The following is an 18,176-nucleotide window of genomic DNA, read 5'->3' on the forward strand; positions in this document are numbered from 1 at the left end:
ACACAGTTAAGTAGGCAGTCGAGATGGGACACAAACTCAGGCAGTTTGACCCTAGAGCCCACACTCTGTAACATTACCCTATGTACTTACCTGTCATGAGCCTCAGTCTCTTAACTGTGAAATGGGAGCACAATAATGACACTGACTTGCGGTCATGGATTAAGTGGGATAACGCGGGTAAGTAAACAGCCTAGCACAGCATCAGCCGTAGAGCAGAGGTTTAATGAAGGATGATTTTGTTTCTTTTTTTTTTTTAATTTATTTACTTGGCTGCTCTGGGTCTTAGTCATAGCATGTGGGATCTAATCCCCTGACCAGGGATCGAACCTGGGCCCCCTGCACTGGGAGCTCAGAGTCTTAGCCACTGGACCACCAGGGAAGTCCCTGATTTTGTTTCTTTACTCACTACAAATTTCTTTCTAGGAGCTCTATGAACAAAACACACAAATTTGAGGGGATAATTTATTTTTACTTATCCATTTGTTCAGTTCAGTTCAGTTCAGCTGCTCAGTCATGTTTGACTCTTTGCATTTGTTAAGTATCTGTTTAAAAATATGTAATATTTAAACCAATCTTTAAAGTCAATGAAACCATAATATTGAAACCAGGTGGGACAGCAGCCAGTTTCTTTCCTTTCCTTTCCGAGAATTGCCTCAATTCCCGGAAAGGGAGGCCTGTAAGAAAGAGAAAGAACGTGGACAAGCGCTGGAGAGGAGAAACTCTTAGGCCCATATCAAAGAGCAATCAAAGTGACTTCAAGGCACAAATGACCAAACATCATGTCCAGATGCTTTCCACGGGATCCCCAATTCTCCCAAGCTGCAAACCTGGGTGGCACAGAATCTGCTCTGCATTAGCGACCGGAGGCAGATGGCTCAGGCAAGTGAGAACCACCCTCTGAGGCTCCACGCCAGAGCAGCTGAGCCAGGATCTGATGCCAAAGGCCCCTCGACCGTGTCGTGCTCCCTCAAATTCTACTGCTCCCCCTGCCTGGCGTGTTTCCCACCCTCCTCTGCCCGCTGTCTCACTAATTCAAACCTTGGCTCCTGGTTTCCTGGCCCCTGAGCCTGCAGGGCCAAGTTGGCTGCTCTGTCCTTGGCGATCCCCGGGACTCGTTAGTGAGGCTGTTAGAGCACTCACGCTGCATTTGTAATTTATGAAAACCCACCCACAGAGAGAGCAAGCCCTGGGTTTTAGTCTTTCACGTGCTTCAAGTACCTGGCACAGAGTAGCTTATCAAACAGACTGACGATTTATGAGTACAGGTTACTGACTAAATCTCATAAATCAACTAGTTCAATTTCCCCCTCTGGTTTATATCCTCTTATAATATCTCTGCAAGCACTTATTCCAGTTTAAGGTAGATTCCCCCAATCTGGGCTTCAGAAGGCCTCTTAAAATGTCCCGCCAGTGCACACAGCCTTAGTTTTACCCTACGTCTGGTTTGCTCAATCGTTGTGAACACCTGCCCACTATCCTTTTTAGAATTCCCTTTGGTTTCCCCGTCCTTCCAAATATGTGGTGTTCTGCATGAAAGGACACAAGCGAGCAGGACCAAAATCAAGTATAGATTAAAATTACCCTACTAAAGTCCTAGCGAAACTGCCAGGTAGAATGACTCAGTGAGCTCCGGACGGCCAATCCCCCCCTGCCATGGAGCAGACAATTGCAGAGGATCAGCTAGATGAACTGAGCCTGAATTTAGGATCCCTGTTGTAGGGAAACACGTGTACCTTATATATCAGAATCCCATTTAAGTGAGAAAGCAGACTGAGGAAACAGCAGGTGCATTCTCCCTGCTGTCAGGATCTCGAGGCATACACTCACTGCATGGAATCAGCTACACTATAAATCTCCTGTGTATATGATGCAACTTCCTGAATGAGTACAGAACTTCAGGAGTGATCAGAGACAAAGAGAATGGAACTACCATTGCCCTCATTTCAGGCATCCATCCATTTAGCCCACTTATGAGCATATATTCTCAGTTTTCCTTCCCATCTAGTCAACTTTCTCCTTCATTTCTTTGTTAAATAACTTTTAGAATTTAACTTAACTTTAGAGGGTTTTAACCCAGAGTTCAGAACCTCTGAAACGAAGTGAACAGTCTGCCTACACACAGACATGTGGTTCCAAGTAGAATAACCAGGTTTTGCTACTTTCTCAAAGGGGCCCAAGACGCCCAAAGGCTAAGGACCATTGTCCTCAGTGTTTACCATGTAAACTGCAAACAGGGCTCTGAGTCTTTGTTAAGGGAAAGTGCCTTATCTATTTCACAAATACTACAATCTAAAAAGCAAAGGAGCGTCTGCCTGCAATGCGGGAGATCCGGGTTTGATTCCTGGGTCAGGAAGATCCCCTGGAGAAGGAAATGGCACCCCACTCCAGCACTCTTGCCTGGAAAATCCCATGGATGGAGGAGCCTGATATGCTACAGTCCGTAGGGTTGCAAAGAGTTGGGACACGACTGAGCGACTTCACTTTCACTTTTCAAAGCAAAGGGACGAAGCTATCATTTGTGAGGTACTCTATGACCTCCTCTAGAAAAAGGGCTCGGAGAAGGCAATGGCACCCCACTCCAGTCCTCTTGCCTGGAAAATCCCATGGATATGGATGAGCGTGGAAGGCTGCAGTCTATTGGGTCGCTGAGGGTTGGACATGACTGAGTGACTTCACTTTCACTTTTCACTTTCATGCATTGCAGAAGGAAATGGCAACCCACTCCAGTGTTCTTGCCTGGAGAATCCCAGGGACGGGGGAGCCTAGTGGGCTGCTGTCTATGGGGTCACGCAGAGTCGGACACGACTGAAGCGACTTAGCAGCAGCAGCAGCAGAAAAAGGGTTGGGAGTGAGCACAGCAGAACTGCCTACTCCACAGCAGAGTAGGACAGTTTAGGGGAAAACGAAAAGCATTGTATAAACAAACTCTTCCTCTCTCTTTTTAAGGGAGTTGAACCTTGAGCTCATTTTGAAAGGTTCCACTGTTCCTGAGGAGCACAAGAGGCCCTGAAGAAACCGGGGACAGTTTTGGGATGAGGAATGGAAAGAGGAATTGCAGAACTACAACATGACAATCCCTTGGGCCACTCTGAAGTCATTTCACAGATTAGATGGGAATACACTGATTCTGCAGTTTGTGGGGAGGGTGGCATCGTGCACGACAGCCAGCCCTGGAGCAGCTGAGAAGAGCAGGGGGCTTCTGGGTGCCTGGAATATTACCAAGGTGGGGTATCACCCACCACACCCTGGCACCTGAGTGTGGATGACAATGGCCTTGGACTGTCAGGTTTCCAGAGGACAAGAAAATGATTTCTTTCCAGCAATGAGTCCTTCAATGGTTCAAACCTTGGAACAGGTGGAACTCCCCCGTCTTTTAAATACTAAGAGGAAAGCTTACTTTCCCCTCTAAATGATAAGATGGACATTATCTTAAAAGGCAAAGAGGACATTAATCTACATTAAGCAAGGCATAAGCTACTTAGGAGTTCAAGGCGAGATACTGTTGATGGATATGGACTTAAAGAGACCTCATCAGTGAGAAACAGGACAGCCAACATCAAAGTGCTGAAAGTCAAGCTATGACTCCAAATAGGCAGTGGCTCATCCAGGATCTCTATTCCTTACAGAAGTTGTAAGTCACCAGGGCTTTGGGTCAATAGATGAAATGAAACGCACAGCTCTGTGGTCCTAAGACTACTCCCCATCCCCGAAGCCAGGGTTTCCAACACTCTGAGAAAAAGCTGGCAACAATATTCAATAAACTCTAAGCCTACCAAAAGATGGCAATACGTACCCGGTGGCAGGAGTCACTGCAGAGGTGGCCACTGGTCACGCCCGGGAGCTGAGGAGCTGAGACTGCCCAGTGCAGCTCCAGCTCTTAAATAGTCTTGCCCTCTTTCTTTCAGTTTCCTTTTCAAAAAAGACTCTTTTCTCTCTCTCCCTTTTTGGCTTCCTTTTGGCCCCACCCTCTAACACTTGCATGTAGGAGTTTCTTATAAACGATCCACTTTCTCAGAAATACTTTAATCTCATGACCAACCTCTTGGAGGGCGGGGGAACTCTCTTGAGAACCAAGGTGTTACCTGGTCATTGCATCAGCCACCCTACAGCCCAGGCTGGCCTTCCCATAACCTCCTCGCCCTGTTTCTGTTCCCCGTTCTTGGCATCAGTGTGAAGAACTGTGTCTCTTATGCAGTGGCAGCAGAGGAAGCCGGGGTGGAAAAGCAGATGGCAAATTCCTCGCTGCCGCCGCTGCTCACAGAGGCGACGCAGTGCACTGGAAAGACCGTTGAGTTCTGGGATGAGACCTGGGTTTTCAATCCCAGTTTGGGCGTTTCCTTGTTACAAGACCTCGGGCAAATCACATCACCCCTCTGCTTCACCCTCCGTTTCTTCACTTGTGAAATGGGCAAAAAAGCAGCCTCCTAACTTCACCGTTGGAGGAGGGCAGGGCAACCCACTTCAGTATCCTTGCCTGGAGAATCTCATGGACAAAGGAGCCTGGGGGGCTACAGTCCGTGGGGGTCGCAAAGGGTCGGACACGACTGAAGTGACTAAACACACAACGTCACCGAGGAGGCGAAGCCCTTGTCACACGGCCGACACTTGCTAAAAGTGGGGGCCTCATCCTTTAGGGAAACGAAACAGGAGGGAGACGATGAAGGTCCGGTCCCGGCGCGAGTGCATGACAGGGCAGGGTCGGCGGCGTTGAGGCAAAAGGGGGCGAGGGGCCAGAAGCCGGAGAGCAGAGAGCCGGGCTCTGAGAATACATCAGGGCTTGGCGTGCAAGCGGCTCCGAGAGAGCCAGATCATTGGGCTCCGCCCCGGCCTCCCCCCCTGCCTTCCCCGGCTTCTTTCATCCCCTCACTTACCGGCCCAGCCGGGCCCGTCAGCGTTGCCGGCTCAGCTACGGGTGGCCTCCTAGGCGTCCGTGGAAACGCCTTCCGGCTGGAACAACTTCCGGTTAGGCTGCGCCCTCATTGGCTGTTCGCGCGCGGGGGGGAGGGTGCCGGACGGAGGCCGCCGCTGATTGGCTGGCGGTTCCAGCACCGACGGAACGCTACTGGGTTTCAGGGCGCAGGCCGGACGACCCTCCAGAGGACCGAGAGCTTCCGGTGCGTGTGGTGAGCGGCGGGCTGGGTGCGGGAGGGGACTGCGATCTGACGGCGGCCCGAATGCTGCCCGCCCCTTCGCGTGTATCTGTCTCTCTGTGTCTCCGGTTCCTTCCGAGCGCTCAGTGCCCTGGACGGTCCTCACTGCTCCCTCCTGACGATCCTCAGGATCCCTCTTCTCTCGCTCTGGATAGCCCGGCTAACTCCTATTCATTCTTCAAAACCCATTCCCTGGTCTTATCTTGTTAGTGGCCTTCATCAGTCTTAGCCTCCGGCGCAGGATCTGAGTTTTGTGTTTCATCTCAGTCCATAAGACCTAACATAAGACTTGGCACAGAGTAGGTAATCAGGAAATATTTGTTGAATGACAATATCCTATTCCTTTTACGTTCTCTGTGTCCCCCCTTCCCACCGGGTTGTATTTCACAAATATTTCTAGATGCTGGTGATTTAAACAGTGAACAAAACACAGAAAGTCCTATGTTTTGATGGAACTGACATGTTGATGACTGTCCATGGCACTCTCCCCCCCTTTTGTAGCCTTATTTTTCCAAAGACCTGACTTTTTCTTCTGGCTGTTCTAATTGGTTTAGTGGCTCCTTCATTTCCATAAAAAAACCAAACCAAAACAAAAAAACTTCCTTTCCCCCTACTTTGCCTTAGACACAAAAAAGCCAGCAAACAGTTTTCTCTAGAGTTTATTTTGTTCTCCGTTTTTGCCTCTTTTCCTTGACTCATCCTTGCCTTCTTCTCTCCCACCCCATTTTGATCAGTTTTGTTGGTTCCATCTTTGGTGTTTATCACCTCTGCTTCCTTGCCTTAAGATGATCGTTTTATGCCTGAGGCCTGCCCTGGCCTCCTAATTGCAGTGAAACTGCAATCCCAAGCCAACCATCATGCCTCCTTTTCTTTTCTATCCTGCCTTTCTCCTTAGGATTTCTCACCTCCGGACGTGCTCTGTTTCACTTGGTTCTGGTCTATCTGTCTGCACTGGCATCTGGGCGTGGTGAGCTGGGGCTTGGCTAGTAACGCCTGTGCTGTTGATATTTGTTGAAGGACGGAATGAAATGTAAGCAGATAGGAAGCCCTAACATCCACGTGCGGAGAAGGCAATGGCACCCCACTCCAGTACTTTTGCCTAGAAAACCCCATGGATGGAGGAGCCTGGTAGGCTGCAGTCCCTGGGGTCGCTAGGAGTCGGACACAACTGAGCGACTTCACTTTCACTTTTCACTTTCATGCAATGGAGAAGGAAATGGCAACCCACTCCAGTGTTCTTGCCTGGAGAATCCCAGGGACAGAGGAGCCTGGTGGGCTGCCATCTGTGGGGTCGCACAGAGTCGGACACGACTAAAGTGACACAGCAGCAACATCCACGTGCCTGCATTCATTCAGTCCTTGCTGCCTCGCCTAGTAGGAAGTGGGCCTCATAGGAGGTGGGCCTCATGGTCTCTACTCTCTCATCTGTTCCCACAGACCTCATCTTTAGTTCTGGCCACCTGCCTCTCCGTTGACTGGACAGCTGGGTGGGTAGGAGTCCATCCTAAAAGCTGAGAACAGGTGCCTTTGCAGTGGGAACCTGCTGGGTTCCCTTTGGTGGGATGGCATGGGATACTGTGGTGAGTTGGGCTGTGCATAGGAATTGAGACAGATGAGATGTCTGATTAGGTTTTAGGACAGGACTGAGTCATTAAGGTAATGCCAAAGCCTTCACAGTGCAACTGTTCCATTAGTTTATAATTCAGTTCAGTTCAGTCGCTCAGTCGTGTCTGACTCTTTGCGACCCCATGAATCGCAGCACGCCAGACCTCCCTGTCCATCACCAACTCCCAGAGTTCACTCAGACTCACGTCCATCGCGTCGGTGATGCCATCCAGCCATCTCATCCTCTGTCGTCCCCTTCTCCTCCTGCCCCCAATCCTTCCCAGCATCAGAGTCTTTTCCAATGAGTCAACTCTTCGAATGACGTGGCCAAAGTACTGGAGTTTCAGCTTTAGCATCATTCCTTCCAAAGAAATCCCAGGGCTGATCTCCTTCAGGATGGACTGGTTGGATCTCCTTGCAGTCCAAGGGACTCTCAAGAGTCTTCTCCAACACCACAGATCAAAAGCATCAATTCTTTGGTGCTCAGCTTTCTTCACAGTCCAACTCTCACATCCATACATGACCTCTGGAAAAACCATAGCCTTGACTAGACGGACCTTTGTTGGCAAAGTAATGTCTCTGCTTTTCAATATGCTATCTAGGTTGGTCATAACTTTTCTTCCAAGGAGTAAGCGTCTTTTAATTTCATGGCTGCGGTCGCCATCTGCAGTGATTTTGGAGCCCAGAAAAATAAAGTCTGACACTGTTTCCACTGCTTCCCCATCTATTTCCCATGCAGTGATGGGACAGATGCCATGATCTTCGTTTTCTGAACGTTGAGTCCCTTGTATTATATTAGCTCCATTCGAGATGGGCTGGCTCAGGTTTGAAGTTTTATTTAGACAGTGGCTCTGTGTGTAGGTGTTACCTGCCTGGATTGGGCTGCAGATGAAGTTGGATCATTGGAGGAGGCAGACCACAGAACAGTTTTTGGATGATGATGTAACTTGTTTGGCAGTGGAGCCCTTCAGGCAAACGGTACCCGTTACGGGAAAGGTGGGAATGGTTGATTCCAGGGGACATGAAACCCACCGTCCAGGGAAGAACGTGAGTGATAGATAGGCTGTCTGGAATGGTGTAACCGAGGCCCCCCAGGGAATCTTCTGGTCTCACCTGACCCCGCATGTGGGAAGAGGAGCTCAGGATCGTCTGTTAAGGTAGGACACTCGGGCTTCTCGGAAGTCGCCTGCTGCGGGAGCTGTGGACGCTGCTCCACCGCGCCCTCTGCTGTCGTGGACGTGCACAGCACCCTTGTTTTCCTCGACTCTGCTTGGTGTTAACTGCCCAGCGTTGAATTCCAGGAGGTGCTTCTTTGTAGAAATTCCTTGGCTTCAATTGATCGTGTGTGATGGTTCAGAATTACAAGAAGAGTTTTTAAGAAAGGGGAAGTAGATTGTTGTGTGAGTCTGTGTGTTTGGAGTGAAACAGGAGGATTTGGATTGCACCCTTTGAATGGGGGGGCCGATGCCAACATCCGCTGGATCATTGAAAAGGCAAGAGAGTTCCAGAAAAGCATCTATTTCTGCTTTATTGACTATGCCAAAGCCTTTGACTGTGTGGATCACAATAAACTGTGGAAAATTCTGAAAGAGATGGGAATACCAGACCACCTGACCTGCCTCTTGAGAAACCTATATGCAGGTCAGGAAGCAACACTTAGAACTGGACATGGAACAACAGACTGGTTCCAAATAGGAAAAGGAATACGTCAAGGCTGTCCATTGTCACCCTGCTTATTTAACTTATATGCAGAGTACATCATGAGAAATGCTGGGCTGGAAGAAGCACAAGCTGGAATCAAGATTGCTGGGAGAAATATCAATAACCTCAGATATGCAGATGACACCACCCTTATGGCAGAAAGTGAAGAGCAACTAAAAAGCCTCTTAATGAAAGTGAAAGTGGAGAGTGAAAAAGTTGGCTTAAAGCTCAACATTCAGAAAACAAAGATCATGGCATCTGGTCCCATCACTTCATGGGAAATAGATGGGGAAACAGTGGAAACAGTGTCAGACTTTGTTTTTTTGGGCTCCAAAATCACTGCAGATGGTGACTGCAGCCATGAAATTAAAAGACACTTACTCCTTGGAAGAAAAGTTATGACCACCGTAGATAGCATATTGAAAAGCAGAGACTTTACTTTGCCAACAAAGGTCCATCTAGTCAAGGCTATGGTTTTTCCAGTAGTCATGTATGGATGTGAGAGTTGGACTGCGAAGAAAGCTGAGCGCCAAAGAATTGATGCTTTTGAACTGTGGTGTTGGAGAAGACTCTTGAGAGTCCCTTGGACTGCAAGGAGATCCAACCAGTCCATCCTAAAGGAGATCAGTCCTGGGTGTTCATTGGATGGACTGATGCTGAAGCTGAAACTCCAATACTTTGGCCACGTCATTCGAAGAGTTGACTCATTGGAAAAGACTCTGATGCTGGGAGGGATTGGGGGCAGGAGGAGAAGGGGACGACAGAGGATGAGATGGCTGGATGGCATCACCGACTCGATGGACGTGAGTTTGAGTGAACTCTGAGAGTTGGTAATGGACAGGGAGGTCTGGCGTGCTGCGATTCATGGGCTCCCAAAGAGTCGGACACGACTGAGTGACTGAACTGATTGACTGAACTGATGCCTCGAGTACCTCGGCCCTGTGCTGGAGGTCTGTCTGTCTACACTGGCTTGTAGTTGAGATGGGATGTCAGGGGAAGAGCATTCTAGGCGGAGAGAATAGAAGGAAGGCCTGGAGCGCGGGGGGCGGACACAGGTGAGGAGGGCATGGTCTTGCCATGTGGCGGGTCCTGGTCGTCTTTCTGTTCCAGCGTGTTCAGAATTAACTTCGTTCACGTTGACGAGCGCTTGCTCTTCTCGTTTGTTGCTTATAAGCCACGCTGCAGGCCCTCTGTGTACCTGTCTCTGCACACACGTGCTAATGTTTGTGTAGGATAGAGTTCTAACGTGGGGTTGTTGCAGTAAAAACCGTCTGTTTACATTTGTGGATCCTCCTGGAATGGACCTTTGAAAAGGCCCCCTTAAAACCCTGAGTCTTCCCGCTCAGGCACCCTGTGTCCATTGAGTCAAGTCCCCCTTCGTGTCTTTAAGTAAATTAGTTTTCTGTGTGTAGGTCTTGCTATTTTTGTTATTGTTGTTGTTAGATGTATTCCCAGACATTCCATAGTCTTCATTTAAAGCCTTGTGTCTTCTAACTGATCATACTTGGCGCGTGGACGAGGTCTCTTTTTTTGGCTGCGCTGGGCCTTGGCCGCGGCGCCCGGGCCCTTGTTGCAGAGCGCAGGCTTCTCTGGGGGGCGGGTCCCTCTGTTTTCAGCAAGTGGCCTTAGTCGCCCCGTGGCATTTGGAATCTTAGTTCCCCAACCAGGGACTGAACCCATGTCCCCTGCACTGGAAGGCAGATTCTTAACCACTGGACCACCAGGGATGTCCCAAGGCTTCATTAAAAAAAAAAAAATTGAATTTATTTATTTTTAATTGAAGGGTAATTGCTCTGCAGCGTTGTGTTGGTTTCTGCCAAACAGCAGCACGAGTCAGCCGTGGGTATACCTGTGTCCCTCCCTCTTGCCGTTGAGAAGGCAATGGCACCCCACTCCAGTACTCTTGCCTGGAAAATCCCATGGACGGAGAAGCCTGGTAGGCTGCAGTCCATGGGATCGCGAAGAGTTGGACACGACTGAGCGACTTCACTTTCACTTTTCACTTTCCTGCATCAGGGAACGAAATGGCAACCCACTCCAGTGTTGCCTGGAGAATCCCAGGGACGGGGGAGCCTGGTGGGCTGCCGTCTATGGGGTCGCACAGAGTCGGACATGACTGAAGCGACTTAGCAGCAGCAGCATCACTTTCATGGGTATTTCAGTCTTGGATTTGTTCGGTGGCACATTTGCTTTTAACTGCGTGTGGTAGGAAGCGTTCTGCCACACATATCCTCTGACACTTGACTTTGTTTGGCCTTAGGGAAGTTTGCCCTTGAAGGACAACGTGAAACTGTGTCTTTAATGGCTTCGTTGGTGGCCTACGAGGATTCGGACTCAGAGGCTGAGACCGAGCCTGCGGGCAGTTTCCATCCTGTTGGCCAGATGGAAGACACTTCGGCTATGCTCAGACCTCCGGAGCAGGATTTTGGATCCAGGGTCCTGGATGCGACAGGCGGGTGGGCGCCGTCCCTGGTGTGCGGCTCTCATGATGACCCCACCACGTGTCGTCTCCCACTGGCTCGGCTCTGGAGCCAGGACCCGGGGTCCTGCCCCAGCCAGAGACTACGATGGCCCAGGCCAGAGCCCGAGGCCACCCTCCCCGCCAGCCCGCCGGCTCGCCCCTCCCTGTGGACCAGCCAGGCCCCTGCAGGCCACGTGCCCCTGGCAGCGGCCCGCTCGAAGCAGGTGAGAGTCTGCTGGGAACCTTCCGGCTCCCCCAAGCCGTCTCTCCCTAAGCCGTCTCTCGATGCCCGAACGGGGTCTGAAGGCCCAGGGAAAGGCAGCAGCTCCCTGCAGAGGAAGCGGCGTGAGGACTGTGTTGTACCTTATATCCCGAAGAGACTAAGGCCGCTGCAGGCGCTCAGCACAGAAACAGACAGCGGTAAGGACACGGAGGCCCGGGGTCCCCTTGCCGGCCGTGTTCCGGCCCCGCTCTGTGTGGCCCCCGAAGTGTCTGAGTTTATCCAGCCATATCTGGACAGTCAGTATAAGGAAACCAAGATTCCCAAGACGGTGCTCTTCCACCTGCGGGGCCACCGGGGCCCCGTCAACAGCGTCCAGTGGTGTCCGGTGTCTGCCAGGAGCCACATGCTTCTGTCGACGTCGATGGATAAAACCTTCAAGGTGAGGCCTTGAGTGAAGCAGCTCTTGGGAATGAGCCGCTGGGACGTTTTGTTTTCCCAATGGTGAGGTCGGCCCGGTTGCAGGCCGGATGTTTCTTTCTAGGAATTCCTGGGATTCTCTTTGTTGCCCTCGGGAGAGGGCTCTCGGTTGCCCGCTTGGATGGCTGGTCTGTTCTACCCCCTGCAGCCCCTCCAAGGCTGCCTTGCCCAGGCCACCGGCGGTAACTAGTTCAGACCCCACGTGGGTCATCCTCATGGGGGCCACCAAGGACGCCTAGACCCTCTCCCGCCCTGGGAGAGGGAGATGGCGGAGTGAGAAGGGAGGAAAGCAGACCCAGATCCCGGGGACTCTGGGCCATCCTCGGTGACCCCCGCTGAGTGCGGAGTGGCGGTAGCTCTGTTCCCGGTGCTGTGCTGGGTGCGGGGGGGTGGGAAGGTCCCTGGACTCGACCCTGGCTTCCGGGCCGGTACATGGAGGTAGGGGCTGCGGAGAAGCGGAGAGGTGCTCACAAGCCTGGGTGGGGCTGTGAGCTCGGAGCCCCAGGGGGTCCCACTGCTGCAGGTGCCTGGAGGAGGGGCAGCCGCCAGCAGGGAGGGCTTGGCGAATGCTTCCGGGAGGGAGCAGGTGGGCTTTCAGGTGGGCCTTCAGGTGGGTCAGGCAGAAGACGTTCTTGGCTCTAAACAGGGGAGGCTGTGAGGGGCCTGCAGGGGGTCGGGGGAGGCCCTGGGAAAGAAGGCAGCGTCACACCAGGGAGGGCCTCGGGTGCCCTGCTGGGGAGTTCTGGTTTATACAGAAACTTTTTGGGTTGTTATTTATTTATTTTAAAAGCTCCATTAAAAAAAAAAAAAAGCTCCTGGGCTCCCCTGGTGGCGCAGTGGTAAAGAACCCGCCAGCCAATGCAGGAGAGGGGGGTTCAATCCCTGGTCTGGGAGGATCCCAGATGCCAGCTGGCAACTAAGCCCGTGTGCTACAGTTACCGAGCCTGTGCTCTGCCACGAGAGAAGCCTCTGCAGTGAGAAGCCCACAACTAGAGAAAGCCCACGCACAGCAGCGAAGGCCCAGCTCGGCCCAAGATGCATGAGGAAGTAAAGTTACAGGCCTACACACGGGAAGCTCCTGAAGCAAGGCAGACTTACGGTCGCGGCGCCCAGGTGGGTAGTGTGGCAGCTGTGTTCCACCCTCCAGGAGCTGCCCCCGGTCCCCGGACTGTCGTCTGTCTGTCCCCACCCCCAGGGGAGCCTCGGAGACCTTTCCTTTTAATTGGCGCTTTCAAAGGTGAGGTCTGTGTAATGGGCCTGCACACCCCTCACCTCCTCTCTCCAGCGCCTGCAAAGCACAGCACGTGTGTGTGCGTGCCCAGTCACTTAAGTCGTGTCTGTCTCTTTGCCACCCCGTGGACTGTAGCCCGCCAGGCTCCTCTGTCCATGGGATTCCCAGGCGAGAATACTGGAGTGGGTTGCCAGTTGCTTCTCCAAGGGGTCTTCCCAGCCCAGGGACTGAGCCCACATCTCTATCTCCTGCGTTGGCAGGCGGGTTCTTCACCACTAGGGCCACCTGGGAAGCGAAGCCCAAGTGCACTACATCAGTTCGGTTCAGTTCAGTCGCTCAGTCGTGTCTGACTCTTGTGACCCCATGGACTGCAGCATGCCAGGCTTCCTTGTCCATCACCAACTCCTGGAGCTTGCTCAAACCCATGTCCATCGAGTCAGTGATGCCGTCCAACCATCTCATCCTCTGTTGTCCCTTTCTCCTCCTACCCTCAGTCTTTCCCAGCATCAGGGCCTTTTCCAATGAGTCAGTTCTTTGCATCAGGTGGCCAAAGGATTGGAGTTTCAGCTTCAGCATCAGTCCTTCCAATGAATATTCAGGACTGATCTCCTTTAGGATTGACTGGTTTGATCTCCTTGCAGTCCAAGGGACTCTCAAGAGTCTTCTCCAACCACACAGTTCAAAAGCATCAATTCTTTGGCTGTCAGCTTTCTTCACAGTCTAACTCTCACATCCATACATGACTACGGGAAAAACCATAGCTGTGACTGGGCGGACCTTTGTCGGCAAAGTAACGTCTTAGTACATAGTAGGTGCCAAATACACGCGATCCGAACAAAAGCTACCTGGGGAGAAGGTGGCTTTGGAGTTGTGTGTCACGGTTGCGGAGGAGCTGGTCAGCGGCCCGGCCACCCAGTTCAAGTTCCAGAGTCTCATCTGTGGGGGCCTGATTGTGCTCAGTACCTGAGCCATGAGACCACGTGAGAACTCCCTTCCAAAGCCCCCGGCACAGGGCAGGAGCCCCACAGGCGCTCACTAGACATTGGCTCCCCACCCCCAAAATTGTCCTCACGGCTCTGGAGCCCTCCTACCCAGAACATTGTATCTGCAAGGTTTGTTTTGAGCTTTTCGCATAGGAGGCATTTTCATAAGCTGAGACAGGAAGTCCAAGTGCAGTGAAGTCTTGGCTAGGAGCTCCATCGGGAGTGTCACTTTAGGTGGCGTGTTTGAGTCCCAAAACGACGTGTCCGTTTTCACGTCTGTGAGGCTGATGGAGTTCTGTGGGGACAGTGTCGGGTCCTGTCTGCAGTCTGGAGCCCTGGGGTTGGCACACACATCTCTGGTGCTTTCTCCGAGAGGTTGGGGCCCTGTGCTCGACTCAAGAGGTCCTGGCGTTCCTGGTGTGCACTGGACACCCCCCACCACAAGGCCAGGGGCTTCTCTGGCCTCCCTCCGGAGGGCCTGCAGCTCTAGGGGGCTGTGGGGGCCTGTCGCTTTGGTCAGGAGCCCCCCCGGAGGGTTCTTGGTGGTCAGTGTCCCTGGTGGGCTGGCCCCTGGAGTTACTTAGAATGATCTGGGCTTGGTGGAGGACTGATTCATTTGAAAAAACCCTGATGCTGGGAAAGATTGAAGGCGGGAGAAGGGGACGACAGAGGATGAGATGGTTGGATGGCATCACCGGCTCAATGGACATGAGTTCGAGTAAGCTCTGGGAGTTGGTGATTGACAGGGAGGCCTGGTGTGCTGCCATCCATGGGGTCGCAAAGCATCAGACACAACTGAGTGACTGAACTGAACTGAACTGGGCCTGGTACTGGCTCCATACCAACAGCTTCATGATCTCAGGCAACGCACTTGACCTTTCTGAGCCTCTTTCCTCTTGACAAGTTCCTGAGGCCTATGACTGAGGCTTCTGTCTAAAGCTCCCAGTTTAATGCTGGGCACGTGGTGCTGTGTTTTGTGGAGGGTGGCATGGGTCCAGGTGGGCCGCCTGAAGGGCGTGGGCAGCCCCCTTCTGGGACCCTGAAGGGAGGGACCAGACTAGCAGACATGGGCAGCGCAGGCTCGAGTGGGCAGGCTTCCTGGGGGTCTCAGAAGGCAGGCAGAGCTGGGTGGAGGGCTGTGGTGGAGGTAGGTGCGTCCTGGTGGGTGTCTGCCTCCCTCTTGCCCTCGGGGTCACGTCTCCTGGCCTGGAGCCCTGCGGGGACTGGTCTGCACTTGGCCTCGGTGGCGTGCTCCGTGGCCTCTGCCCTGGTCTCTTTTGCCCAGGAAGTTTAGATTTCCTAAGGCCATCCCACAAGTTTTGGAATGGAGGGCGTCTGAGTGAAGCCGTTGACTTAGGCCGTGGTTCTGTCGCGTAGTGGGTGTCAGTGGGGTAGATGAGGGCGCCCTGCGCGGGGTGTGGGAGAGGCCGGATGGAGGGGAGCTGGGAGCCGCCAGCCGGCAGTGACACTGCATGACCACACGGGGGCGCAGTTGGTCCACCTTGGGAGGCTGCTCAGGCGCAGGGACTGTGTTCCTGGAAAACCCACCTGCTGGGGGCAGTTCTCTGAGACCCCCTCCCTGGCTGCCAGGCTGCCTGTCAGTCCTGTCCCGGGGAGGGTGGTGTGTGCTGCAGGCAATGACATAGTCTCGGGCCACTTGCTGGCAGCCAGGAGCCCCGTCCACTGCGCCGTCCATCTCTTACGGCGGGCTGTCAATAGAGGTGTCCCCAGGGGCAGAGTGTGGCTGCTGTTGTGGCCATGGGGGTCCATGTCTCCTGACCTTCTTACTGTGGTATCTTGAAAATCAGGGCGTTGATAAGTGTTAGAGGCCAAGGGTCCAGGGTCCTCTCTGCTTTATGACATCTGGCAGTTTTCAGTGACGGAGTCACATGGCAAATTGACGTTAAGCGACTGTTCGGTGTGAAGACGATGTGGCAGGGCTGGAGGAGCCATGATGGAAGGTGGGTGGGGAGCAACTGGGGGCTGGGGGCCCTCCTGGCTGAGACCTTGGTCGTGCTGGGCCCCCAGGGGTGTGTGTGTGGCAGCAGGCAGTCCTGGCAGGATGGTGTTATTTTCCCTCCCTGGTGTCAGCAGGTGGGCAGCGTGGAGGTCCTTGTGGTCTGGTATGAGATCAAGGGGCGCATGGGAGGTGTGTGGGCGTGGAGTCTGGAGTGGGGCAGGGGTGCAGGTGGGGCTCCGGGGTGGAGAGCAGATGGTGGCTGAGCAGGGAAGGAGCTCGAAGAGGTGGGCTGCTCGAAGCAGTCCCTACCTGTGCTCTGTTTTGAAGGTGCCTCCCCCGCTTTTGCTTTGGCTGTGTCTCGCAGCATGCCGGATCTTAGGTCCCTGGCCAGGACCTAATTCATGCACCCCCCGGCAGTGGAAGCCCAGAGTCTTAACCATTGGCCGCCAGGGAAGTCTCCCCCCACCCACCTTTTCTGGTTAAAGTTTGCCAGAGTGCCTTCTTGTCCCCAACCTGGTCAGGAGGGCTGGGGTCACAGGACTTGGATTCTGACTGTCCCTCTGCTGCCGACTGGCTGTGTGATCTCACCTTCTCTGAGCCTCAAGCTCTGTATGTAAAGTGGACCCAAGGATGCATAATCTGTTGGGTTTTTGTGAAAAAATAAGTGATGTTGGCTCTGAATGACCTGGTGTGACTCCCGGCTCTTGGCGGGCACTCACTGGGGGCTCACTCTTGCCCTCTCTGGAAATGCTCTCCCTTCCTCACCATGCCACGGTATCTCATGCCAGTGACCCGGCCGTGGAACTGTGCCTGCTACACCTTGTGGATTTTTAAGCTTCTTGAGCAGGGGAACTGTGTGGAATCTGTTTTTACATTCTCCATAGCACCTGACACTAGGTTTTGTACCTGTTAAGTGATCAAAAAAGATTGAAAATGTTTTTTGGATTTTCCTTCCAGCCTTTGGGGAGAGGAGTCGTCTTTAAAGTGCACACATGCTCTTTGCCACTAGGGGGCACAGTAAGACAGGGTGAGTCGCTCTCCCAAGCTTCTAGAACGTGGAAGAATCCTTGATTCAAGGTAACATGTACTGAAATACGGTTTATTTTCTGATCAGGAGGAAAAAACACAACACAATCCATCTGATAAAGAACGTGGAGTGCCAGTTCCTTCATCTCCTTAAAAACGTAGCCTCGGAATTCATAAATTTCAATTGGGCACGTTACAGCAGAAAGATACTCATTTTAATATGTTCTAAATGTTCTGTGAGCTGTAAAATATGCTTGTATTAGTTTTGAAAAATTTACAGCTAGAGAAATTGAGTAAAACAAAACAGTGACGTGTAACTCCGACCGATGCTCCGCTTTCTCTCCTGCCCGCCCTCCGGCCCCGCCCCCGCGCTTCTGTTCTCCACGGCTGTGGTCCCAGCACAGATACCCTCCTGTGCGCTCTGTCCATTTCCCTGTGTCCTCGTTTGGCTCAACAAGCTTGAATACCCACTGCATGTTAAGGTAGAATTCAGACTTTGAGGCCCTTTTTTGAAGGGAAAAGTACAAGCGTGTTGTGTTTTTGACCAAACTTGGGCAGCCCTGATTGGCAGCCCCCCTGGCAGAGCCCTCTGCCAGACACTGGGAAGACCCCCAGAGGCATCCGGGCGTGTTTCTTGCTGCCTGGGACCGACTTTGAAATGCAGAAAGCAGGAAGGGGGAAGGCGAAAGCAGAGATCCCTGACAGTCCTCTCCCCAGCCAGCAGCTCGTTAGCACAGGGCCCTCCCTGGTCGGGGCCAGCATGTCCCTGGTGTTTACTGCTTACGGCATCGGGCTGGTGCCCAGAGCGCACGTCTCAGTGATTTGGAGTCTGCGCCGCCCCCCACCCCCCCACGCCCTGTCTTTTGCGCCGGAGCATTTTTATGCCTCGTTAAAAACTTTCCCCAAACATGTTTTTTCTGACCGTCTTCAGGTTCCGAACTTTGTTTGCTCATTTCCGTGTTGCGTGCTGCCGTTTCCTGCTTTTGTTTTTCACATCGAGCTGCACTGAGCACGGCCCTGCGGCGGCGTGGGCTTTTCTGCTGCCTTCATGAAGCGAAAGTGGGCTTTGCCCCGCACCCAGTCTGCAGCTACAGCCCTGTGGGTGTTGCTGAGTAGACCCCGGTTAGGTGGGCCAGCCTCTGTGCCTTCGTTACAGGAGACTCCTGGGTTCCCGACCCCCACGCTGCCTGGTGGCTGTCTGACTTGGGGGAAAATCACCTAGCCTCTCTGATCCCGTTTTCTCACTGGTGAAATGGGGTAATGGCTGCCTGTTAGGTTGTTGCTGTTGGAGCAGGGGTGAGGAGATGCGGCCCAGGGCCTAGCAGCGGGCAGGGCTGAAGACAGGCTCCCGCACTCCCT

General features: G+C 52.8%; 2 protein-coding genes across 6 annotated transcripts in view; one reads left to right on the plus strand and one right to left on the minus strand.

Moving 5' to 3' along the window:
• The window catches only part of WARS1 (tryptophanyl-tRNA synthetase 1), a 28,864-nt gene extending 23,907 nt beyond the window's left edge, over nt 1–4,957 (minus strand). The window contains exon 1 of one of the 2 annotated variants that reach the window (XM_061395336.1): nt 4,872–4,957. The gene's annotated coding sequence lies outside the window, so the exon portion shown is untranslated. Of the gene's footprint in view, nt 1–3,793 lie in introns of both variants that reach the window. The other variant, XM_061395338.1, reaches the window with a different exon arrangement.
• An 80-nt stretch (nt 4,958–5,037) lies between these two features.
• Nucleotides 5,038–18,176, plus strand: part of WDR25 (WD repeat domain 25) — a 146,015-nt gene continuing 132,876 nt past the window's right edge. For 2 of the 4 annotated variants that reach the window (XM_061395331.1, XM_061395332.1), the window contains exons 1-2: nt 5,038–5,114; nt 10,717–11,579. In XM_061395331.1, the coding sequence (XP_061251315.1) occupies nt 10,758–11,579 (822 nt within the window). In that variant the 5' untranslated portion in view covers nt 5,038–5,114; nt 10,717–10,757. Of the gene's footprint in view, nt 5,124–10,716; nt 11,580–12,287; nt 12,731–18,176 lie in introns of those variants that run through there. The other 2 variants (XM_061395333.1, XM_061395335.1) reach the window with 2 other exon arrangements.

This window comes from Bos javanicus, chromosome 21 (genome assembly GCF_032452875.1).
Source record: "Bos javanicus breed banteng chromosome 21, ARS-OSU_banteng_1.0, whole genome shotgun sequence".
Classification (NCBI taxonomy): domain Eukaryota; kingdom Metazoa; phylum Chordata; class Mammalia; order Artiodactyla; family Bovidae; genus Bos; species Bos javanicus.